We start from the raw sequence: 24,234 nt of genomic DNA, 5'->3' as shown, positions 1-24,234 counted from the left end.
GATTTGCCACTTGCGGAGCCTGTTCTGCAGAGGTCGTCAGGGGCCCCTGCTGTGCCCACCTCCTTCCTGCCCTTCGCCCCTGCAGTCCCAGTGCCCGTCCTCCCAGAGACCCCAGGTCTCCTCACCTCCTCACTCACTCCAGTCCCTTTGGCTTTGAGAGTTGAGCTTCCATCCCATTTCAGTGTGGATGGAGGTGCAGAGACCTGGTTTCCAATGGGAACTGTGGGCGCTCAAGAGCACAGGGATGCTAAGGACTGGAGTTTGGAAGAGGAGGGGGCCGTCCAGTGAGGAAATGGCCTTGGCCAGGGCAGCTGTGGGCTCTGAGGACAGACTGTGCTCATTTCCTGACTTTGCCCCTGACAGTAGGTGGTCGTCCACTCCCCACCACTAAACTCATGGATGGACAGAGACCTCTGACCTCTGGGGTCAAAGAGCATCCTTCCTCCATGGGAGTTTAGGGTTGAGGCTGACAGCCATGGCATGCCTTCCCCCAAAGACTGAGTTGAAGGGTGTGTGCTGGGCCACACTGGTGTCCCTGAGGCCCTTCTGCAGTCTGTGTCCAGTGACGCACGGCCAGAATGGCATCAGCCTCCGCCTCCTGCCTGCCTCCCTTTCCTCCTCACGCCCATGGAGCACTGCCATGTACCTGGCTCTGTCTTTAGTTGAGGAGGTTGTGGGGAGGATGGCCACATTTCCAGGGTCAATTTTACCCCAGGTATCAAGGATAAGGGTCCGGCAGCATCTAAAGAGACTGTAGGACTTCAGTGTTGGGGTGCATGGATTGGGGATGGAGCATGGATTTTGGGGGAGAACACAGATTTGATGGGCGAGCACAAGGGGACGCTATTTACAGGTGGTCGATGCAGGCACAGAGAAGTAAATGTTTTGAGTGGCAGAGACCTGGGGAAGAGCTTTCTAAGAAGGATGAGCCGCTCTGCCCACTTGGACGAGGGAGTGGCGAGGTGTGTTTGCTGTGCACCTCAGCTCTGTACAGGCAAACAGAGGGTCTCCCCACCGTCGTCTGTATTCACACTGTTCGCCTTGTCTAAGGACCCTGAACTGGGGTCACTGTTCGTCCTCCTCCTGAACCTAACTACACCCCCATCATTCCACTATTTACATCTACTCCTATTGAAATGTTTACAAGGCCCCAGATACGCAGTAAATACATAGAAGTGTCTGTAAAATCAAAGAAATGACCAGGCTGTCTGCGAGAGAACCAATTCAAGCCACCAGTCCCCTTCTGCAGCACGGATTTATTTCAAGACCTGGGCTCCTGCAAGGGGACGACAGATGCGGTCCGGAGGCCGCAGTCTCCTCTGGCCCCAGAAGGCGGGGCTTCACGGCGAAGCTTCAGGAGAGCGCAGACCATCAGAGCAGGAGCCCAGAAACGCAAGTGCGGGCTTTCATTCGGGCCAGGACTCGCCCAGGACGCATCTGGGGTGAGGGAGCTGGTTGGGGAGGGGAGGTGGCTCTGTGGCTTCTTCTCATTTTCCCTCGACTGTGAAGGTCCCACTGTTCCCAGCTCCCTTGGACTTTTGGTCCAGGTATTTGATGTACTTCTGCACCCAGGCCTGGCCTGGGTCGGCACAGATCAATCGCCCATTTCTGGTCTGGAAGCTGAGGAGCAAGAAGGAGAAGATGAGAAATGGAGAGTCGGCAGGCAAAGAAGAGTCCGTTGCACCACCCCAGCCTCTCCCCCGACCCCCACCAGCAGCTGCCTCCTGTGTCACCCCCGCCCCACCCCACTCTTGTCGCCGTTCCTAGAGACCCCCGCCCCCCTTCCCTCTCCCAGCCCTACTGGTTCTTGAGGTTGCACCCTTTCCACTGTTGGGGGGCTGTACTTACATGACCCCTGGCTGGGTGCACTGGTCACTGGTCCTTTGATAATTTTTCACGAAAGAGAGTGGGATTGCCCTCGTTACCGAGGTGAAACAGCAGGCATGCAGGTCATCAGCTGGTTCTGCAAGGTAGAGGAGTGTAAGATGCTGGAAGCTTCTCCATGAGAAAGCTTAGACCTCTATGTGCATTCCCCACAGTCCCTGAGGAGGGGAGGGACACAGGAGATAGGAACACCTGGCAGGAAACGGCCTGGTCTTCCTCCTCCCTCCACCTTTAAAAAAATCTTTTGGCTAAGCCACACTGCATGTGGGATCCCGGTTCCTTGACCAGGGATAGAACCAGCGGACCCTGCATTGGCAGCACAGAGTCTTAACTACTGGACAATGAGGGAGGCTCCCTTGCGGGGCCCCCCCCCAACCACCCCCTATCCCCACTGAAACTGTCCTCTAAGTCCTTTCCTCCCTCCGTCTGGTCTGCCTCTCCAGCCCCTTACAACCTCTTCTCCCAGACCCTCCCCAGGGCTGGGATGGGACTCTGTGGTCCTAGTGTTTCAAATTTCTGGTTGTCCTCAGGATTCGGGAATAAAAAAATCAGAATTCCTGGAAATTCTCAGATCATGAATTATTCTATATTCATCTTTTAAAAAAATGAGATATAAATCATTTTAGGTTGTACTACATATTAATTTTTTTCATTTTTAAGGTTTTATTTTATTTTGAAGTACAGTTGATTTACGGTGTTGTGTTAGGTGATTTTTTAAATATATAACACTTTATTCTCATGTTTTAAAAATGATGTGACTACACAGTAAACAGTGAATCATTTTTCTATGAAGGTTTTTTTTTCCAAAAAAAGATTTTCCATAAAAATAAATTCAAAGTAACAATAAAGGATGTTTCTATGTATGGTGACAAGATTATAAACTCAGTAACACATTTAATGTTCTCTAGCAGCTAAAGACAGTTGATAATAAAAAACATGTAAAGATGGGAACATTAACACAAAATAAAGGGCCAATGAAAATCATTTAAAAAATCAAGAAAAGTGCAACAACTATTTAAAATATTTAAATTTCTCATTCAAAAATAAAATTTAAAACACAGGCAGCATCAATTGCAAATTGCTTGTAGTCTTTACCTTTGTTTTGTAGCAAGTAATTCCATAGAACATTTTTTCCATACTGGATTGGCCCAACTGTTGAAAGTATGTCTAAATGCATTTTCAATTGGAGTTTGAGTACTAAATGCTTCCTTCATGTGAGCTAATTTCCTATTTTCATGATGGACATGTCTGATCTGCTTCTCCTGAATTTGTTTTTCTCCTTCAAATTGATATTGCATTCTGGCCACACAGCACGTGGAATCTTAGTTCCTGGACCAGGGATCAAACCTGTGTCCTTTCATTGAAAGTGTGCAGTCTTAACCACTGGACCACCGGGGAAGTCCCCTGCTTTAGCTAATTTAGCTTTTATATAAATGCTAACAAATGTTTCTGGTTTCATATCCTAGTATTCTGTGACATTTATGCATTTTCTCTTTGGGTTTCCTCTTACATGATTGGGCTTCCTTGGTGGCTCAGATGGTAAAGAATCCGCCTGCAATGCAGGAGACCTGGGTTCAGTCCCTGGGTTGGGACTATCCCATGGAGGAGGGCATCGTAACCCACCCCACTATTCTTGCCTGGAGAATCCCCAAGGACAGAGGAGCCTGTGGGCTACAGTCCATGGGGTCGCAAAGAGTCAGACACAGCTGAGCGATTGTGAAGGTGTATGAATTTTACAAACTTACTAGCATTTCTAAGCAGCAGACAGAACTGTGAGCTGCCATGTGTAACAGGGCAATGGTCTCAAGAAGCTGGATGAAGACCACTCCTCCCATTTGTGCTCCAGTCCGCATCCCCCCCCCCCAATGCCGATCTTAACCTTAACTCCATGCGCCAATGTTTCCTGCTTTCATGCCTGATGTCAGCAAATTCCTTTAAGTCAGTGACATCTCTCTGTTGAATGTTAAGCTTTATTCCATCAAGAGAATTAGAATACTTTTGCCCGTTTTCCCCAATTGCTCAACTGAGTTTTCTTGGGACGTGGAATTTAGGAAAAACATAAAATTTCCTGAGAAATGCTGAGAAGAATTCCCACATGAAAATGCTAGTGGATGTCCAGGGTGGGCCACAGCAGGGCGGGACTGTTCCCTGCATCTGAGAGGACCCTCCCTCACAGGTCTGGGTAGGGGTAGGGGTGCTGCTAGAAGCGGGATGTTTGCTCAGAGGAGCAGGGCCTTGGCTAGGAGGCAGGAAAGTTCAACTTGTCCTTATTCTTTTTTTTTCCTGAAAGCTGTGTGACTCCAGGCAGGATAGCCACCCTTTCCAAACCTTTGTCCTTGAAATGGCAATGAATAGCCTTGTGGCAATTACTATGCAAATTGATTTTTATACCGATGATTGTTTTGTGCAATAAAGGCCTTATTACCCCCATGAAACAGACGAGGAAGCTGTGGGTCAGGAAAACTAAACAAGACACAGAAGGTCATAGGCTGGCCAGAGCAGAGCTTCCAGACCCAGGCTCCCGGGGAGAGAGGATCTGCTTCTGCCCCCAGTGCTTTCCAGCGTGTTGCCCGAGCGAGTGGCACAGAGTCGGCTTTTTATGTACACACGGGATAAATCCTCTCTTGAGATGCTGTGCAGAGCAGCTGCAGCTCCGGGTCAGGCATGGGATCACTGGGGTCAATACTGACGCACTTACCACCGGTCTGGACCCAGACAACCACGCTGTGGGTCATTTTCAGGACAGTGTTCAAAAACATTACCTGTGTTAGACAGCATTCCATCATAAAATAGGCCTGTGTTGGATGATGTTTCCTGACTGTCGGCTAAGGAGAGTTCTGATGGGCAAGGCTAAGCTATGGTGTCTGGGAGGTTAGGTGCACTATATGCATTTTCAGCTTCCTGTATTTTCCATTTCCGGTGCGTTTATCGGGAGGTAACCCCCTCGTGAGTTGAGGAAGATGTGCCCTGAGACTCTACCACAGGCCTGGTGCCGGGCTTAGTTCCTGATGCGGCTCATTTCCCTTCCTCACAACCACCCTTTGAGAAGTTATCACTGATCCCGTTTGCAGATGAGAGGTCATATGACAATCACTGAAATTATTGGAAAGCAGTGAAACGCTCTTTCACAGTCAAAATTGGAAACCAGCCATCATCCACTGAACTAGCAGGATGTCAGACGACAGTCCTAGTGTGGAGTATTGTTTGGTCTCTGATTTCAGTTGAAATTCAGCTCAGGAGAGCTGTTTACAACAGCCAAAACTTAAGTGTCTATTGATAGAGAAATGGGTAAAGAAGAGATGGTACATATATACAGCGGAATATCACTAAGCCTTTAAAAATAATGGAATGATACCATTTGCAGCAACGTGTATGGATTTAGAGATTGCAGTACTGAGTGAACTTGGGAAAACTCTGGGAGATGGTGAGGGACAGGGAGGCCTGGCGTGCTGCAGTCCATGCGGTCGCAACGAGCTGGACATGACTGGGCGAATGAACAGCAACAACAGCAACATGCTAAGTGAAGTAAGTCACACAGAGGAGAAATACCCTATGATATCCCTTATACTCGGAGTCTAAAAATAAACGATACAAATGAACTTACAAAACAGAGACTCACAGACTCAGAGAATGAACTTACGGTTGCCAGGAGGGACGCATAGGGGAAGGGATAGTTAGAGAGTTTGAGATGGACATGTACACACTGCTATATTTTACATGGATAACCAATAATGACCTACTGTAGAGCACAAGGAACTCTGCTCAATGTTACGTGGATGGGAGAAGAGTTTGGGGGAGAATGGATGCGTGTATATGTATGGTTGAGTCCCTTCCCTGTTCACCTGAAACTGTGACAACATTGTTAGTCATCTATATCCCAATACAAAAATAAAAGTTTAAAAAAAAAAAAAGAAAAGAAATTCAGCTCAGGAGAGTTGTTTCCTGGGAAGCCTCCTCCCAGGTCCCTCTGCGCTGCCTTCGCCCCTGGCTCCAGGCCCCTGCAGAGAGGCAGGCAGGCCTGCTGAGGGCAGTGAGCTGGGGGTCAGGACACTGGGGTTTAGCCCTGCCTCTTTCACAGTCACCTGCGGCCTCCTCTTCCTGTAGCACAAGTATTTACTGAAAGCTCAGTACACGACTCTGTGCTGTATAAACACTGGACAGGTCTTGCAGGGAATGGAAGGAAGCTGACCCGGGTGTCTCAGGCTCAAATTCCCCCGAGACCACGTGGACAGCTGGGTGTCGTAGGCAGTGGGGACCCTGAGGCAGGCCCAGTTGGAGGTGAGCTTGTGGAAACTCGGGGCTCATGTCTGCTTGGACTTCCATATTTGTGAAAGAAATGGGCAATAGGGATTTTTAAGGTTTCCAGTTTTTCAATGCTGGCAACCATCCAAAGGTGGTCAAACCCCATCTAAGCCGTGAAGAAAGCATGATCCTTTGTGGGTTCCTGTTGCCCAGATTCTGCTCCTGCCTGGAGGCAGCTGAGCAGACACCTAGAGGGCTCTGGGTCAGCTTCTTGAGGCTGGGGACCAAAGGCCAGGAAGGCTGTTTTCAGAGGCAGGTTTTCCCCACCCCAGGGGAGGCAGAAGTAAGCCCTGACCGGATATGGGGAGACACCCTCAGGAAAGACACTGTCTGTTTTGCAGGAACCCCAGACCACGTTTTCCAGACCACCCACAGCTCCTTACTGCAGCCCCGCCCCCACCTTCAGTCTCCAGCCCCTGTGTTCTCTTTGTTGAGAGCAGGGAGAGTAGCAGGCTCACCTTCACTGGCCTCCGAGTGCAGGATGGCAAGAGTGAGGAGGAAGGCCAGGGCAGCCAGGCTGACCCTCATGGTTCTGGGTGCTGACCAGCAACAGGAACAGAGCTGGGCTGAGGACTCCTGGGTTCTCTGGCTCCTTGAAATCTGGGCTCTGAGCCTCCTTTATAAAAAGTTGCTGCTCAGAAGTCACAAGATCCAAAAATTTAAGCTTGTGTGGCAGTTTTGATTCTTTGGAATTGTGACCAATGACATATGTAAATTATGAGAACTCAGTCAATTTAGACGAAGAAAAGAGGAAGACAGAGAGTGACCCTGGCTTTCACATTTGGCTGATGTCTTGAGGGTGGTGGTGGGGGAGGCCCGAAGACCAGGAGCTGTGTCAGAAATGGCCCCCCTCTCCTGGTCTCCCCTGGGAGCCTGGTTAAGCCTCCTTGGTGAGTCTGACCTCAGGGGTGGTCCGTGAGCTCAGAGGCCGGGTGACTGTCTCAGGATCAGCAGCTTTGGCTGGACGCCAGAGAGGGATGTAGGGGTGAGTACAAGTTCACCCTGAGCACAAGGCCCAGGCCTGATGGGGGCTTGGTGGGGGGGGGGGGCAGGGTCCAGGGGGGTCCTGGGATGGCTGGGCCTCACCAGCAAGGATGGACTGGAAACCTTTGCCTACATGGAACAGAAGGGCCCTGCCCCCTGCCCAGCCCAGGGAGCTTCATCAGACCCTTAGCTACCCAGGCAGGGGCCCGGGCTCTCTGCTCAGGCTGGCCAGCCTCCAGGACAAGACTGAGGGACAGTTTCTTCTGGACTGAGCTGGGGGAGCCAGAGGCAGGACAGTGCTGTCCACAGAATACAGTTGTGTCTTGCCACCCTAAGTGTGTGCTGCAGGGGCCATTCTCAGGATGCCAGGATGGTTTAGTGACTGAGATGGAAGGTCCCAACCACCCTGGTTTGCCTAGGTAAGAGGGTTCCAGCAAATCTGGAAAACTCCACAGTGGCCACAGGACTGGAAAAGTCAGTTTTCATTCCAGTCCCTAAGAAAGGCAATGCCAAAGAATGCTCAGACTACTGCGCATTGCACTCATCTCACACGCTAGTAAAGTACTGCTCAAAATTCTCCAAGCCAGGCTTCAACAATATGTGAACTGTGAATTTTCAGATGTTCAAGCTGGTTTTAGAAAAGGCAGAGGAACCAGAGATCAAATTGCCAACATCCACTGGATCATCGAAAAAGCAAGAGCGTTCCAGGAAAACATCTACTTCTGCTTTATTGACTATGCCAAAGCCTTTGACTGTGTGGATCACAATAAACTGTGGAAAATTCTGAAAGAGATGGGAATACCAGACCATCTGACCTGCCTCTTGAGAAATCTGTACACAGGTCTGGAAGCAACAGTTAAAACTGGACATGGAACAGACTGGTTCCAAACCGGGAAAGGAGTATGTCAAGGCTGTATACTGTCTCCCTGTTTATTTAACTTATATGCAGAGTACATCATGTGAAACGCCAGGCTGGATGAAGCACAAGCTAGAATCAAGATTGCTGGGAGAAATATCAATAACTTCAGATATGCAGATGACACCACCGTTATGGCAGAAAGAGAAGAACTAAAGAGCCTCTTGATGAAAGTGAAAGAGGAGAATGAAAAAAATTGGCTTAAAGCTCAACATTCAGAAAACGAAGATCATGGCATCTGGTCCCATCACTTCATGGCAAATAGATGGAGAAACAGTGGAAACAGTGGGAGACTTTATGTTTTGGGGCTCCAAAATCACTGCAGATGGTGACTGCAGCCATGAAATTAAAAGATGCTTACTCCTTGGAAGAAAAGTTATGACCAACCTAGACAGCATATTAAAAAGCATAGACATTACTTTGCCAACTAAGGTCCGTCTAGTCAAGGTTATGGTTTTTCCAGTAGTCATGAATGGATGTGAGAGTTGGACTATAAAGAAAGCTGAGTGCCTAAAAATTGATGCCTTTGAACTGTGGTGTTGGAGAAGACTCTTGAGAGTCCCTTGGACTGCAAGGAGATCCAACCAGTCCATCCTACAGGAAATCAGTCCTGGATGTTCATTGGAAGGACTGATGTTGAAACTGAAACTCCAACCCTTGGCCACCTTATGCGAAGAGCTGACTCATTGGAAAAGACCCTGATGCAGGGAAAGATTGAAGGCGAGAGGAGAAGGGACAACAGAGGATGAGATGGGTATGGCATTACCGACTCAATGGATATGAGTTTGAGTGAACTCCAGGAGCTGGTGATGGACAGGGAGGCCTGGGGTGCTGCAGTCCATGGGGTCTCAAAGAGTTGGACACAACTGAGTGACTGAACTGAACTGAACTAAAGAAGGTTCCTGGGATTTGGGACTGTTATTTCCTGTATCATTGAGAGTAGCCAACTAATGATGTGGGGTGGTAGTTCGTGGTATTAAGCACCTGTGTTTTATCAGTTGTACATAGTAGGATTCCAGTTTGTTGTCCAAAAAAAGAGAGTTTCCCACTAAAAGGCAAAAACATTAACCCCCTGTTCTAATGGAAAGAGCAGAAACTTTGGATCTAGTCTGAGGCATTGTTTTAGGTCCCAGAGTCCACCACTTACAAGCTATGGGAACTTTTGAGTAATTTCATTAACCCTGTAAAGCTTTGCATGCTTTCTGAAGGGTGTGTGTAACCTAACAATGGAAGTGAGTGAAATCTCCCTTAGGTGTCCTCATTGAGACCTTCCTGAGCACTGAGGTTCACTCATTCAGTAAAGTTTAAAAATTTAACCTTATTTTTTATTTTAATTTTTAAAATTATTTTTTAATTTAATTTTTAATCTGTGTTTACTGATTAAAGATAAACAGATAAATGGTTAACATTGATTGACCACTCACCAGATAGTCAACACCAAAATCACATTGATTATATTCTTTGCAGCCATAGATGGAGAAGCTGTATACAGTCAGCAAAAACAAGACTGGGAGCTGACTGTGGCTCAGATCATGAACTCCTTATTGCCAAATTCAGACTTAAATTGAAGAAAGTAGGGAAAACCACTAGACTATTCAAGTATGAGCTAAATCATGTCCCTCATGATTATACAGTGGAAGTGAGAAATAGATTGAAGGGATTAGATCTGATAGATAGAGTGCCTGAAGAACTATGGATGGAGATTCATGACACTGTACAGAAGGCAGTGATCAAGACCACCCTCAAGAAAAAGAAATGCAAAAAGGCAAAATGATTGTCCGAGTGGGCCTTACAAATAGCTGAGAAAAGAAAACATGTGAAAGGCGAAGGAGAAAAGGAAAGATATACGCATCTGAATGCAGTTTCAAAGAATAGCAAGGAGAGATAAGAAAGCCTTCCTCGGTGATCAGTGCAAAGAAATAGAGGAAAACAACAGAATGGGAAAGACTAGAGATCTCTTCAAGAAAATTAGATATACCAAGGGAACATCTCATGCGAAGATGAGCACAATAAAGGACAGAATTGGTATGGACCTAACAGAATCAGAAGTTATTAAGAAGAGGTGGCAAGAATACACAGAACTGTACAAAAAGGATCTTCATGACCCAGATAACCACGATGATATGATCACTCATCTAGAGCCAGCTGTTCTGGAGTGTGAAGACAAGTGGGCCTTAGAAAGCATCACTATGAACAAAACAAGCTTAGGGGATGGAATTCCAGTTGAGCTCTTTCAAATCCTGAAAGATGATGCTGTCAAAGTGCTTCACTCAATATGCCAGCAAATTTGGAAAACTCAGCAATGGCCACAGGACTGAAAAGGTCAGTTTTCATTCCAATCCCAAAGAAAGGCAATGCCAAAGAATGCTCAAACTACCGCACAATTGCACTCATCTCACACACTAGCAAAGTGATGTTTAAAGTTCTCCAAGCCAGGCTTCAACAATATGTGAACCGTGAACTTTCAGATGTTCAAGCTGGATTTAGAAAAGGCAGAGGTACCAGAGATCAAATTGCCAGCATCTGCTGGATCATCAAAAGAGCAAGAGAGTTCCAGGAAAACATCTACTTCTGCTTTATTGACTATGCCAGAGCCTTTGACTGTGTGGATCACAACAAACTGGAAAATTCTGCAAGAGATGGGAATACCAGACTATCTGACCTGCCTCTTGAGAAATCTGTACACATGTCAGCAAGCAGCAGTTAGAACCGGACATGGAACAACAGACTGGTTCCAAATTGGGAAAGGAGTACGTCAAGGCTGTATATTGTCACCCTGCTCATTTAACTTATATGCAGAGTACATCATGAGAAATGCTGGGCTGGATGAAGCACAAGCTGGAATCAAGATTGCCAGGAGAAATATCAATAACTTCAGATATGCAGATGACACCACCCTTATGGCAGAAAGTGAAGAAGAACTAAAGAGCTTCTTGATGAAAGTGAAAGAGGAGAGTGAAAAAGTTGGCTTAAAGCTCAACATTCAGAAAATGAAGATCATGGCATCTGGTCCCATCACTTCATGGCAAATAGATGGAGAAACAGTGGAAACAGTGTCAGACTATTTTTGGGGGGACTCCAAAATCACTGCAGATGGTGACTGCAGCCATGATATAAAAAGACACTTACTTCTTGGAAGAAAAGTTATGACCAACCTAGATAGCATATTGAAAAGCAGAGACATTACTTTGTCAACAAATGTCCATCTAGTCAAAGCTATGGTTTTTCCACTTGTTATGTATGGATGTGAGAGTTGGACTGTAAAGAAAGCTGAGTGTTAAAAAAATTGATGCTTTTGAACTGTGGTGTTGGAGAAGACTCTTGAGAGTCCCTTGGGCTGCAAGGAGATCCAACCAATCCATCCTAAATGAAATCAGTCCTGAATATTCATTGGAAGGACTGATGCTGAAGCTGAAACTCCAGTACTTTGGCCACCTGATGTGAAGAGCTGGCTCATTGGAAAGGACCCTGATGCTGGGAAAAATTGAAGGCAGGAGGAAGGGGATGACAGAGGATGAGACAGTTGGATGGCATCACTGATTCAATGGACTTGAGTCTGAGCAAGCTCTGGGAGTTGGTGATGGACAGGGAAGACTGGTGTGCTGCAGTCCATGGAATCGCAGAGTCGGACATGACTGAGCGACTGAACTGAACTGATCTTTACTGAAATTCTTCTCCATGCCAGATACTTTCTGTAACCTGGGGATACTAAGGCAGACAAGAAAAGAAGGCTTCTGCTTTTTAGATGCTCAAATTATAGCGGAGAATCAGACAAACAGGGAGTAGGAGATGGAGTTAAAAGTTAGGAAGAGGATAACCCAAGGTGTTCTGATAGACCCGAGGGTCGAGTGGAGGTTGCTTAACAAGCCAACAAGGGGAGCCTCTTCAGAGGGAGTGTCACTTCTGCTGGGGCTGGCTTGTTGAGGATGAGCCAGACTTGCTCGGGGGAGACTGGAGGAGGTGCGTCCTAGGAGTAGGAACAGCAAGGCCAAGACCTAGAGGAGGAATGGGTTTGGGGCATTTGAGGAATAGCCAGATGAGTAGGGGACTGAAGAGAAGCGAGGTGAGGGCCATTGTCCAGGTCCTTTCTGTCTGGTCACTCGACAGTTTACTTTCCATTTCATCCACGTGGGCCCTGAATGTAGCTGTATCCTGGAGAACAGGTGGGTGGATGTAACAAGAGCTCTTGTCAGTTGCTTTAAGGGAAAACAGGAAGAGAAGACTGTGGATTCCTCCCCCTGAGACTTCCGTCTACCCCCTGTAGATGGATGGAGAGGGTCTGAGCTGCCTGATTTCTCCCAGCAAACCAGAGCCCAGCGGGGAGCAGGGCCTCTCCCGGTTCTTTTTACATTCGGAAAGATGGAGACACATGTAGTGGATGCCTCTGATGGCTGCCTTTGTCCTCCCTGCTGACTGTGGGCTCCTGGGTGTGCTCCAGGATGGGGCAGGTGGCCGACACTGGCCTTTGTCCCTTGGTGAGCAGAGCATCAGATGTGGGGGAAGTGGGGGACACATGTGGGCAGGAGGAGGGGAGAAGCTGATTCATTCGTATCACCGCTTGCATCCCTGTGCCAGCTTCGGACTCTTGAATCTAAGTTCCTGGTAACACTCAGATATCTGCCTTCCATGCTTTTGTAAGCAGCATGCACCCTCCTCCTGAAGATTTATTCTTGCATAACTGACCCTACTTCTCTACTCAGAAAAGAAGGGCTGGAGTGAGGCAGGAGGCCCGGGGAGGATTAAGGCTGGGTAACTTTTGGGGGTTAAAGTTTTTGTTTTTTTGCACTGGCACATGGGATAATGTGCCAGCCCACAGTAGACAGTACATTAGTTTCCTGAGTTTTACCGTTTTCCTAGCTGGAGAAAATTTATTAAATGCTGGAGACCAGAGCCTTTGCTCACAGCTTTTTCCAGCCCACGGTTCCTCAGCAGTTCATTGCTGCCAGAGAAGGAAGTGAAGTTGGTCCAGCCTCACTTGCCCTAGCTGCACCCATGCTGACTTGCAGTGTACACTTCCTTTTCAAAGTGCCAACAAAGGATTTCTTATCAAGAATTGCAAAAGAATAGAATCTTACCCTTAACAGAGTGGATGACCCCTCTCAGGTTCGTGGAATCCCTCTTCTTTCCACTTCCTTTTTTTGGAAACTCGGTTGCTGTTTGTTCCTCTTATATTCTACAACCTCCCTGCCTCCTAAGAATCCACAAAGATGATCAGTCTGTAAGGTGTCCGGGCTGCTGGAAAGGACTTCATCCAAGCCAAGGAATGAAACACCATACAATCTCCTACCCATCTTGGGCTTCAATTTCTTCTCATCCATGGAAATTATGCCCTTTTCGACTGCAGTGGACACAGGAAGAAATGGACAGAGAAGGGACAAATAAATATTCGAGACCAAGTATTGTGCTTTATCCGTTCCACCTGTTTATTCATCAATTCACTCGTTTACTCTTTCATTTTTTCTGTAGATAATTATTGAATGCATCCTGTGAGTAGAGCACTTCTAGGCACCAGAGATTAAGCCATGAGCAAGATGCAGAGTCCTCTGAAAGCTTAAGTAAGCAGTAGGCTTTTGGTGCATTCTTCTTCTCTTTGGGGGCCATGCTGCACAGCTTGTGGGATCTTAGTTCCCCAGCCAGCTATTGAACCCGGGGCCTCCACAGTGAGAGAGCAGAGCCCTAACCACTGGACCACCAGAGAATTCCCTGGCTCATCCTTCTTAAAACGAGGCAAACAAAAAGCTTTCATCATGATTTATTATTGAAAAAGTAGTACTATGAAGGAGCTTAGAAAATACGTAAGTGAAATGAATTAAACAAATTCTATGTGGGCACACAGTATCACTTTTAGATGTATCTTTTTCTTTTGTCTCTGAATGCTTTCTCTGAGCTGGGATCATACACAGAAATATCAGTTTCATAGCCTGTGCTTTGATGTATTGGGAGCAATATCATTTCATTATAAAATTCTATATGTGGCTGAACGTAATTTTTTAAGAAAAATGGTGCGTAATTCTTACAGACTTTTTAAGAAAATTAAACTATAAGAAAAAACTCATTGTCTAGTACTAGTCATGTTTTGATGTGCACTTTTCTAGTCATTTTTCTATATATAATCATATGCATTAAATACATATACCTTTAAACAAAAAATGGGGTCCTACTAAATGTCCTTTTCTATAACCTGATTGTTATGGCTCTATAATTGCTTTTATTTATCATTGAGTGGGCACTAAACAGGGCTTCCCTGGTGGCTCCAGATATCTGCCTGCAGTGCAGGAGATGTGGGCTTGATCCCTGGGTTGGGAAGATCCCCTGGAGAAGGGAATGGCTACCCACTCCAGTATTCTTGCCTGGAGAACTCCATAGACAGAGGAGTCTGGCAGGCTATAGTCCATGGAGTCTCAAATAGTAGGACACAACTGGTCACACGCACACACACACACACACACACACACGCGCACACACACAGAGGCACAAAACAAAGATTGAGAATGAAGAAAAACAGCATGACAAGCATCCCTGCACCCACTACCCCATGTGGCCCTCTGCAGTTCTGTCCCTTTCCCCTTTTCCTCCAAACAATCTCTCTTCCAAACATAGTCTATGCTATCCTCTTGCTTTTTCTGTGATTTTATTACCAAGTCCAAGCTTGTACTGCTTACCCCAAATGGGCCAATTAATCAAGAGACAAGTTGCTAGGGCAAGGAATAGTGATTTGCGCAGAAAACCCACAGAAGGAGAAGACTGTGGACCAGTGAACCATTTTCCTGAGTTAGAATTCAGCCTTCTTTTACACTAAAAGGGGAGGGAGTAAGGTACTGGTTCTGGTCAGACTCCGGAGGAGGTGTGTTAATTTCTCCTGTCTGGCAGCCATTCACAGGTGGGGCATGGTCTGGAAGTTTCCTATGAGATAAACAAAGGTATTTTAGCTTGATGATCATGACATGGGAGCCAGGGATCCCAAAGATGGGTCATTGTGCATAATTTAAGCTTATAAGCAATATCCCTTTAGTGATTAACTTGTGTGAGAATGCAAAGTTTCTTCCCTATTGCAGTTTCACCAAGTGTACGTGAATCTTAATCTAGTTTTAGTTTTGTATATTTTTGAACTTTATATGAGTAGAATCATTATATATATTCTCTCATAGCATTTTTTCTCAACATTATGCTTCTGAAAATTCACCCATATTACTGTGTCTAGCTGTAGTACATTTTCTTTCACTCCTGGAGGTATTTCAGTATGTGAATATATCATAATGTATTTTTCATTTTCCCATTTAAATTTTTGTTAGTAATTGATTTTATTAATTTCTTTCTGCTAATGCCAACAGGGCTGCCGTGAGTATTCTTGTGCATATTCCCCAGCGTACATGTGCAAGGGTATTTGGGGGATGTATTTAGGAGCAGGTATGCTAGGTCCTTGGAGAAGGCAATGGCACCCCACTCCAGTACTCTTGCCTGGAAGATCCTATGGACGGAGGAGCCTGGTGGGTTGCAGTCCATGGGCTCGCTAAGAGTCGTTCATGACTGAGCGACTTCACTTTCACTTTTCACTTTCATGCATTGGAGAAGGAAATGGCAACCCACTCCAGTGTTCTTGCCTGGAGAATCCCAGGGACGAGGGAGCTTGGTGGGCTGCTGTCCATGGGGTCGCACAGAGTTGGACATGACTGAAGTGACCTAGCAGCAGCAGCATGCTAGGTCCTTGGATAAGCACACTTTTGAAATGGAGTAGGACCCTAAGGTCATTGCTCCCACCCATGTTCTTTGCTGCCTTTTGTTTGTGGAAAACTTTAGTCAAAGAATGAGTTTAATTAGAGAAATGAGAAATGCAAAAACAGAGGGAAACTGTCAAAGGAGACCAAATAATAATAATGTAGTCACTAAGCACAGTTAAGTTCCTTCTCAACAACTGTAGCTGATATTTTGAACCATATCCTGTGAGCTACCTTATGGATACTGAAACCCCACATGGAAGACTTCAGTTTCATGATGACCAAACTGTACCCCCACCATGTAAGCTGCCACAATTCTGAGAACTGACCTCAAAGAAGTGGAAACAAACTGCCCCTGGAGCTGAAGATTAACTGTACCTAAAACAACCAAGATGACGTTGGCCGCACCACCGATGACCAATCTGAAGATGACTGTCAGAGCTGACTGTGCTGTTTCTACATATAGCCCCCTCCTTCTGAATATAAGAGCTCTTGCCCTACTGGTTGCCGGTGATGGGGAGTCAGCCTTTGGACAGATGTCTGCCTAGCCCCGTCTCCCTGCACACATTTGCCAGGATCTGAAATAAAGTAAGCTTTCCTTTCCACCCACCTGGCCTGTTTATTGGCTTTTGAGCAGTGAGCAGCTGGACCCCAGATACTCTTTTGGTAACACTTTTACTATACAGGATGACAACAGCATTTTCCAGAACCACAGGACCTGGTCACAGCGCCAGCGGTGGCATGTGGGTATCAGTAGTTCTACGTCCTCTCTATTATTAATACTTCTCAAATTTAATATTTAATGAAATTCAGAGGGAGACACACAGGAGGATGGGAGGAAGGCCAACTTCATTCTTTCCAAATCCAGCATCCACAACTGGGTACACATAGTCAATAAATATTGCTGGTTTGATAAAATTTTTCTATATCTTTCTGGTTTTTGAATAGAAATATTAAAAGCTCTAATATTTTTTTAGGTCTGCTTTAGCTTCAAAACGACAGGTTTTTCCGTTCAGTTCACTTCAGTCACTTAGTCGTGTCCGACTCTTTGCGACCCCAGGAATCGCAGCATGCCAGGCCTCCCTGTCCATCACCAATTCTCCTGGAGTTCACTCAGACTCACGTCCATTGAGTCCGTGATGCCATCCAGCCATCTCATCCTCGGTCGTCCCCTTCTTCTCCTGCCCCCAATCCCTCCCAGCATCACAGTCTTTTCCAATGAGTCAACTCTTTGCACGAGGTGACCAATGTACTGGAGTTTCAGCTTTAGCATCATTTCTTCCAAAGAAATCCCAGGGCTGATCTCCTTCAGAATGGACTGATTGGATCTCCTTGCAGTCAAGGGACTCTCAAGAGTCTTCTCCAACACCACAGTTCAAAAGCATCAATTCTTCGGTGCTCAGCTTTCTTCACAGTCCAGCTCTCACATCCATACATGACTACTGGAAAAACCATAGTCTTGACTAGACGGCCAATGTCTCTGCTTTTGAATATGCTATCTAGGTTGGTCATAACTTTTCTTCCAAGGAGTAAGAGTCTTTTAATTTCATGGGTGCAGTCACCATCTGCAGTGATTTTGGAGCCCCCCAAAAATAGTCTGACACTGTTTCCACTGTTTCTCCATCTATTTCCCATGGAGTGATGGGACCAGATGCCATGATCTTCGTTTTCTGAATGTTGAGCTTTAAGCCAACTTTTTCACTCTCCTCTTTCACTTTCATCAAGAGGCTCTTTAGTTCCTCTTCACTTTCTGCCATAAAGGTGGTGTCATCTGCATATCTGAGGTTATTGATATTCCTCCCGGCAATCTTGATTCCAGCTTGTGCTTCTTCCAGCCCAGTGTTTCTCATGATGTACTTTGCATATAAGTTAAATAAGCAAGGTGACAATATACAGCCTTGACGAACTCCTTTTCCTATTTGGAACCAGTCTGTTGTTCCATGCCCAGTTCTAACTGTTGCTTCCTGGCCTGCATACAGATTTCTCAAGAGACAGGTTAGGTGGTTTGGAATTCCCATCTCTCTCAGAATTTTCCACAGTTTATTGTGATCCACACAGTCAAAGGCTTTGGCATAGTCAATAAAGCAGAAATAGATGTTTTTTTTGGAACTCTCTTGCTTTTTCCATGATCCAGCGGATGTTGGCAATTTGATCTCTGGTTCCTCTGCCTTTTCTAAAACCAGCTTGAATATCAGGAAGTTCACAGTTCACGTATTGTTGAAGCCTGGCTTGGAGAATTTTGAGCATTACTTTACTAGCGTGTGAGATGAGCGCAATTGTGCGGTAGTTCGAGCATTCTTTGGCATTGCCTTTCTTTGGGATTGGAATGAAAACTGACCTTTTCCAGTCCTGTGGCCGCTGCTGAGTTTTCCAAATTTGCTGGCATATTGAGTGCATCACTTTCACAGCATCATCTTTCAGGATTTGAAATAGCTCAACTGGAATTCCATCACCTCCAGTAGCTTTGTTCGTAGTGATGCTCCCTAAGGCCCACTTGACTTCACATTCCAAGATGTCTGGTTCTAGATGAGTGATCACACCATCTTGTTTCTCTTGTGATTTTTATCTTTGCCCCATGAGTAATTTAGAATTGCATTCTTTATTTCCAAATATTTGAGTGTTTATTATATATTTTATTGTTATTGATTTCTAATTAGATCAATCAGATGCAATTGATTCTACTATGGTCAGAGAATATGCTCTGTGTTATTTTAATTCTTGGATATTTATTTGGACTTGTTTCTTGGCCCAGATACAGTGTGTCTTGGTGAATGCCCCATGTGCACATGAACATGTGTGCTGTATTTGCATTTTCTGAAGCTGATTTTATCACGCTTCCCTGCTGTCTTTTTTTGTGCTTATCTTGCTTGGGGCGCCTGAGCCTTGTGGATCTGTAGTTTAATGTCTTCGACTCTTTTTTCTTCCTAATTCTCTCAGCCTTTCTGATACTCCATTAAACACACATATTTATTTCTTTATTGGGTACTTTCCTGCATATCTTGGATGCACCCTTCTCATTTTCAGCATTTTTTCACTTTTGGTGTCTTAATTAGATATTTTCTATTGATCCATCTTCAAGTCTGCTGGTTCTTTGCTCTGTCTAGTCTGCTGCTAGCCTAGCTAACGTCCCCTTCACTTATAAGATCTTATTTTTCATTTTTAACATTCCTCTTTGATCCCTTTGAAAGGTTTTCCGTGTCTCTGATGAAATTCCCGTCTCTTAATTCACACTGGTCACTGATGAGATTTCTGTCCTTATAATTTCATCCTAGTGGAATAATTCAATATGTAGCCTTTTCAGTTTGGATTCTTAATGTTATGCTCCTGACATGTATCCATATTTTTGCATGAATCAGTAGTTGACTCCTTTTTGTTGCTGAGTGATATACCACTGTGTGAATGTATAGTCAGTTCTGCTATAATACTTCTTTAGAAAATGTGAATTTATTCTAATATGATTGACACATTTAGGAAACAATTTGAGCATAAAACAAGTTATTCCACTTGCTTACATGTGATTTTATTCATGAAAAACACTAGGTGAACAGGCCTCATAGGTATATATACACACATGCATAGGTATATATTACGCACACGCACGCTCAAACGCCTACCATCTGCCTCAGTTCATTGCGCATGTTACGAGCCATACCCATCCACAGCTCAAATGACAAGTTTCTGATTTTAGACAACCCTCCTTCTACCGCTTCACAATAACTTACAAGCTGCACCCCCCTGACTCTCACCTCCACCAGCAAACTTTGGGTTTTTTTCCCAAGTGTCATATTTACTGTAGTATTTACGGATACTATTTCACATATATAAAGTCGTGCTATTATTTTGTTAGAGCCCTAGTTTTTCTGTTGTATCACTGAGGAAGTGTTTGAGTGTTGTGTCCCAACCCCATTTCCCTGAAGCCCTATGGTTTTTATTGTACAATTTCCCACATTTCACTGATTTTTAAGAATGTATGTTTCATGTTATAGCAGAATAACGGCACCACAGTTTGTTTATCCATCCACCACTTGAAAGATATTTGAGTTCTATTTGGAATGAAACTTGGGGGTATTTGAATAAAACGTGTACAAACATTTGCGTACACGTTTGGACATAAGAGAAAAAATAGTGAGATGTCTGAGGAAGTAAATGTAAATGTTCTGATGCAGATGGAGCCATGACCTTGTCTGGAGATGGGAGAATGTGGCATGGAGTTCACTCTTCATTTGCACCCCAAGCTCCCTGGCTACCTGCTATATTCAGCGCCATCAAACCTCCCCTAGATGGACTAACAGTAGTAAGGAAAAATACTGAGAAAAGGAAAAGGACAATTTTTAAATTCTTTTAAAAGCAAAATTGCGTGTTCTATACAGTTAGGTATGTAACGTGCTTGTTATTTTTCTAAATTTTTGATATGTGAAGAATATTAACCATTACACAAGTCGAATACATCTTTCCTAAAATTGGGGCCGTACTTGTGATTGCCTAAGTTGCGCAGTTCTGCTGTAACCTTACGAGTAATTCTTCTCCTCTGTTTTCCAGCACTAGGCGGTGTCACTGCTCTCCATCTTCCTGAAATTTTCTATGCAATTTAATAAGATGTTGGTTGGGAATTTATCCTGCAAAAAACTGTTGTCTCACCCCCAAAAGAAAATTCTATATATCCCTTCCAGAGACAATATCGCCTGTAGATGGCAGGACTATCCCTGTATCTCTTTTTACCCTTCCAGACTACGGGAGCCAGAGATTGAAGAGAGGGGGAGAGAATCATGGCCTCGGCCAGGGAATGTTATTGCTTCACCACTCGCATAAATGCAGATGAGAGAAGACCAAGGGAAATATTTGAAGAGATTGGAGGTGCCATGAAGGATAGAGGGAGTCGTCTCAAAACCTAGGTAGATTCAACATAGACAATATATTTGCTGATGTGCCCTGAATGTACCTGAGTAGGGGTAGGAGAATGGAGAGGGATGGCAGAGAGCCTTCGCCTGCACTCTGACTTTTGTTTGATAAGCAAGCATAAAGCCAAGCTGCCATAGTGGGGAGAGGGACTTGAATCATCTTACCTTTGACCACCCAAGAGGATGATCTCTTGGCCAGCTGCAAGCAGAGTATCAACTGAAACAGGAAATCATGAAACAGGGAATGTCCGGTTAAAACTGTTTCAGGTGGAACCACACCTTGAGAGACAGGGATCTGATGGTTAAGAGCATGGGACATGGATGGACCCAGGTTTATCCAGCATTACTAACGACACAGCATTGCTAGCAGCACAGCCATAAGGAAGTTAACCTAAACTCTCTGAACTTTCGTTTCCTCCTCTATCAACTGGGGGTGCATCAGTAGTAATATTTTGAGGACTAAATGAACCAGTACAGGAAAATGCCTTATCTGACCTACCATCTCTGCAGGGAGGGAATTTCATTTAGCCCATGATGTCACTAGAAATAACAGGGATCAAACCTGGGCTATCTCTTACGTCACCAAGACAACAGGACTTTGGCGCATAACTAACATGAATCTGAACTTAACTGGCCCAGTGAGAAATAAATAGACCTGGAGTATGTCTCTTGCCAATTATTCAGTAAATTTGGTCTCAATTATCTCATCTATAAAGTAAAATTAACCTCCCTTGCTCTTCCTTTCTGAACCAGTTGGTAGAATATGATAGCCTGGACTCTCTGGAAAGAGTGACTTCCTTCTTGAGTTCAAGCCATTGCCATTTTTTCTTTATAGAGAGAAAACCTCATGCATTGAAGACAAAAACTGGGGGTGACTGGAGGGGGATATTTTAATCACAGTGTTGGCGTCACGCTGTCAGTTGCACAACCCAGGGCTGTCAACAGCCTTTGGTTAACAGAGGGGTGTGCAGAGTATCTGCATGACTATCTCAGTTTCTCCATTGGTTGGAAACACTTCTGGTGAAATTGCTTGTTCTTTGAGGTTCCTCTGAAGAAATGATTTCCTAGTTAGAGGGTGGCCAGGAGCTGGTATTGCAGCAGGCCTCCTTCGAGGACAGATAGATCTGTGAAGTGTGTGCTGACTGCTGCTCCCCCCAGAGCAGAAGGTGCTGATGTTCTTTCACAACTGATCTGACCACACAGATGTGATATCAACGATGACGCCACCAGCAGTCCAAGTCAGAAATAGCCCTCACCATCTGGGCTGGCAGATCCACTTCTAAGACGGCCTCCTCGGTCACATGTGGTGCCTGGGCTGGGAATTTCACTGGAGTTGTGTACATATGGCCCTTCTAGATGGCAGTCTTAGGGGTCAAAGATGAGTGTTCCAGGTGAATAAGGTAGAAGCTGCCTGGCTTTTTATGACTTAGTCACGGAAGTCCTATTGTATCTCTTTTACCATAATCAACTGGTCAAAGCAGTCACAAGCCTGATCAGATTCAAGGAGAGGGGACCTAGATCCCTGTTTCTGCATGAGAGGAGTGTCAAAGAAATCTTGGTCATGTTCTAAAACCACTATAGTATCATTTTATCTATAAGTATTTGTATTAGCTTCTTATTTTTATTTATTAAAAAATTTAAGTAGAATTGATTCACTGTATCATGTAAGTTTCAGGTGTACAGCACAGTGATTCCGTTGTATTAGCTTTTTGTTGCTGCTGTAACAAATGACCCCAAACTTAGTGGTGTAAAACAATTCAAATGTATTCTCCTACATTTCTGGAGGTCAGAAGTCTGAAATGAGTCTCACTGGGTTAAAATCAAGGTATCTGCAAAGATTCCTTCCTTTTTGGAGGGATGCCCTCCTCTGCTATTTGGGGCTTCCCAGGTGATGCTAGCGGTAAAGAACCTGCCTGCCAATGCAGGAGACACGAAGGATGCGTGTTGGATCTCTGGATTGAGAGGATCCCCTGGAGAAAGAAATGGCAGTCACTCCAGTATTCTTGCCTGGAGAATCCCCATGGACAGAGGAGCCTGGCGGGCTACAGTCCATAGAGTTGCAAAGAATTGGACACAAGTGAAGCAACTTAGCGTGCACACACAGGGATGATCCATTTTCTTGCCTTTTTTGACTTCGCCACGTTCCTTACCTGTAGCCAGTAGTGGCCCTTCAGGTCTTCCTCACATTGCATCACTCAGACACTGACACTCCTGCTGTCCTTAGGAGGATCCTTGAGATGACACTGGGTCATACAGATAACCCAGGGTAATCTCCTTATCTCAAAATCAGTTGAAGGCTATTTTAATTCCTCAGTGCTGTGTAATGTAACATAGTCACAGTTTCCAGAGATTCCAGAGTGCCCTCTTTGAGAGAGGGGTCATTATTCTGTCAACCGCACTACTTCAGTCTATATCTCAAAAAAATAAAGATTAAAAAAACACAATCACACCATCACTGCTTATTGGCCATCTGTATATATCCTTCACTGAAATGTCTGTTCATGACTTTGATCCATTTTCCAGTTGGATTGTTCGTTTTGTTTGTTTAATGTTAAGATTTGAGTGTTCTTTATATATTCAAAATATAAGTGCTTTGTAAAACATGTGATTTGCAGACTTTTCTCCCTTTCTGTTGTTTGTCTTTTCATCTTCTTCATAGGGTCTTTTGAAGAACAAAAGTTTAAAATTGGTGAGGTCCAATTTGTAGATCTTCCCTTCTATGGGTTGTGTTTTGGATGTCAAATCTGAGAACGTTTTGCTTTGTCTTAGGTCCAGAAGATTTTCTCATTTTTTTTCCCCTAAAAGTTTTGTGGCTTTATATTTAAGTCCATGATCCATTTTGAGTTAATTCTTGTGTGTAAGGTGTGAAGGTGAAGATGTCTTTGTTTTGTTTTGTTTGTTTTGGTCTATGGATGTCTAGTTTCTCTGGCACCATTTGTTAAAAAGATTATTCTTTCTCCATTCTCTTGTCAATAAATGTTTGAAGCCAGATGTGCTTTAGAAGCCAACTAGGTATGAAGATTATTTCTTTTTTTGCAAAGCATTTAAATTACTGATGTTATTTCCTTAATAGATATAGGACCATTCATATTTTCCATATATTTTTGTTAAATAGTCTTCTCATGTCAGTAAATTATATTTCTGATAAGAGAGGAAAGGGACTAAACTCCAAAGAAACAGCAAAATATAGCACGCGTATACCAGCCTGAGCTAGGAGAGTACCTTGGGTCTGGATTTTGAGGGGGCTTGATCAAGGAAGCTGGAACACAAGAATGGATTAGGGGGAACTTATTGACTTAGGAGAACTCTTTCTGGATATAGGCTATTACTTCCTGGTAAGGATCCCAGAGGTTGGTGTAATTTTGTAGCCAGGAAAGCTCCAGAATCCTGGAGAAATCAATGACTCATGTGGAGTGAACTTAAAATATTTGAATTGCATGAGAGATGGAGAAGGAAGGGATGAAAATGACCGTGGAAGTGGGCATGCTGGAGTAGATGTACCACGTGAGGCTGAAAGACCATCCACGTTATATTC

At 44.7% G+C, this 24,234-nt stretch overlaps 1 protein-coding gene across 1 annotated transcript; it reads right to left on the bottom strand.

Annotated features, from left to right (window-relative positions):
• On the bottom strand, positions 1,237 to 6,987 carry LOC102170772 (regakine-1). The gene is made up of 3 exons (XM_005701408.3): positions 6,645 to 6,987; positions 1,849 to 1,963; positions 1,237 to 1,620 (listed from the first exon to the last, which is right to left on the bottom strand). Exons 1-3 carry the CDS (start codon positions 6,712 to 6,714, stop codon positions 1,488 to 1,490), a joined length of 318 nt encoding a protein of 105 aa, XP_005701465.2. The 5' UTR covers positions 6,715 to 6,987; the 3' UTR covers positions 1,237 to 1,487.

Source organism: Capra hircus, chromosome 19 (genome assembly GCF_001704415.2).
Source record: "Capra hircus breed San Clemente chromosome 19, ASM170441v1, whole genome shotgun sequence".
NCBI classification, from domain to species: domain Eukaryota; kingdom Metazoa; phylum Chordata; class Mammalia; order Artiodactyla; family Bovidae; genus Capra; species Capra hircus.
This window is presented reverse-complemented; position numbering and strand designations above follow the sequence as displayed.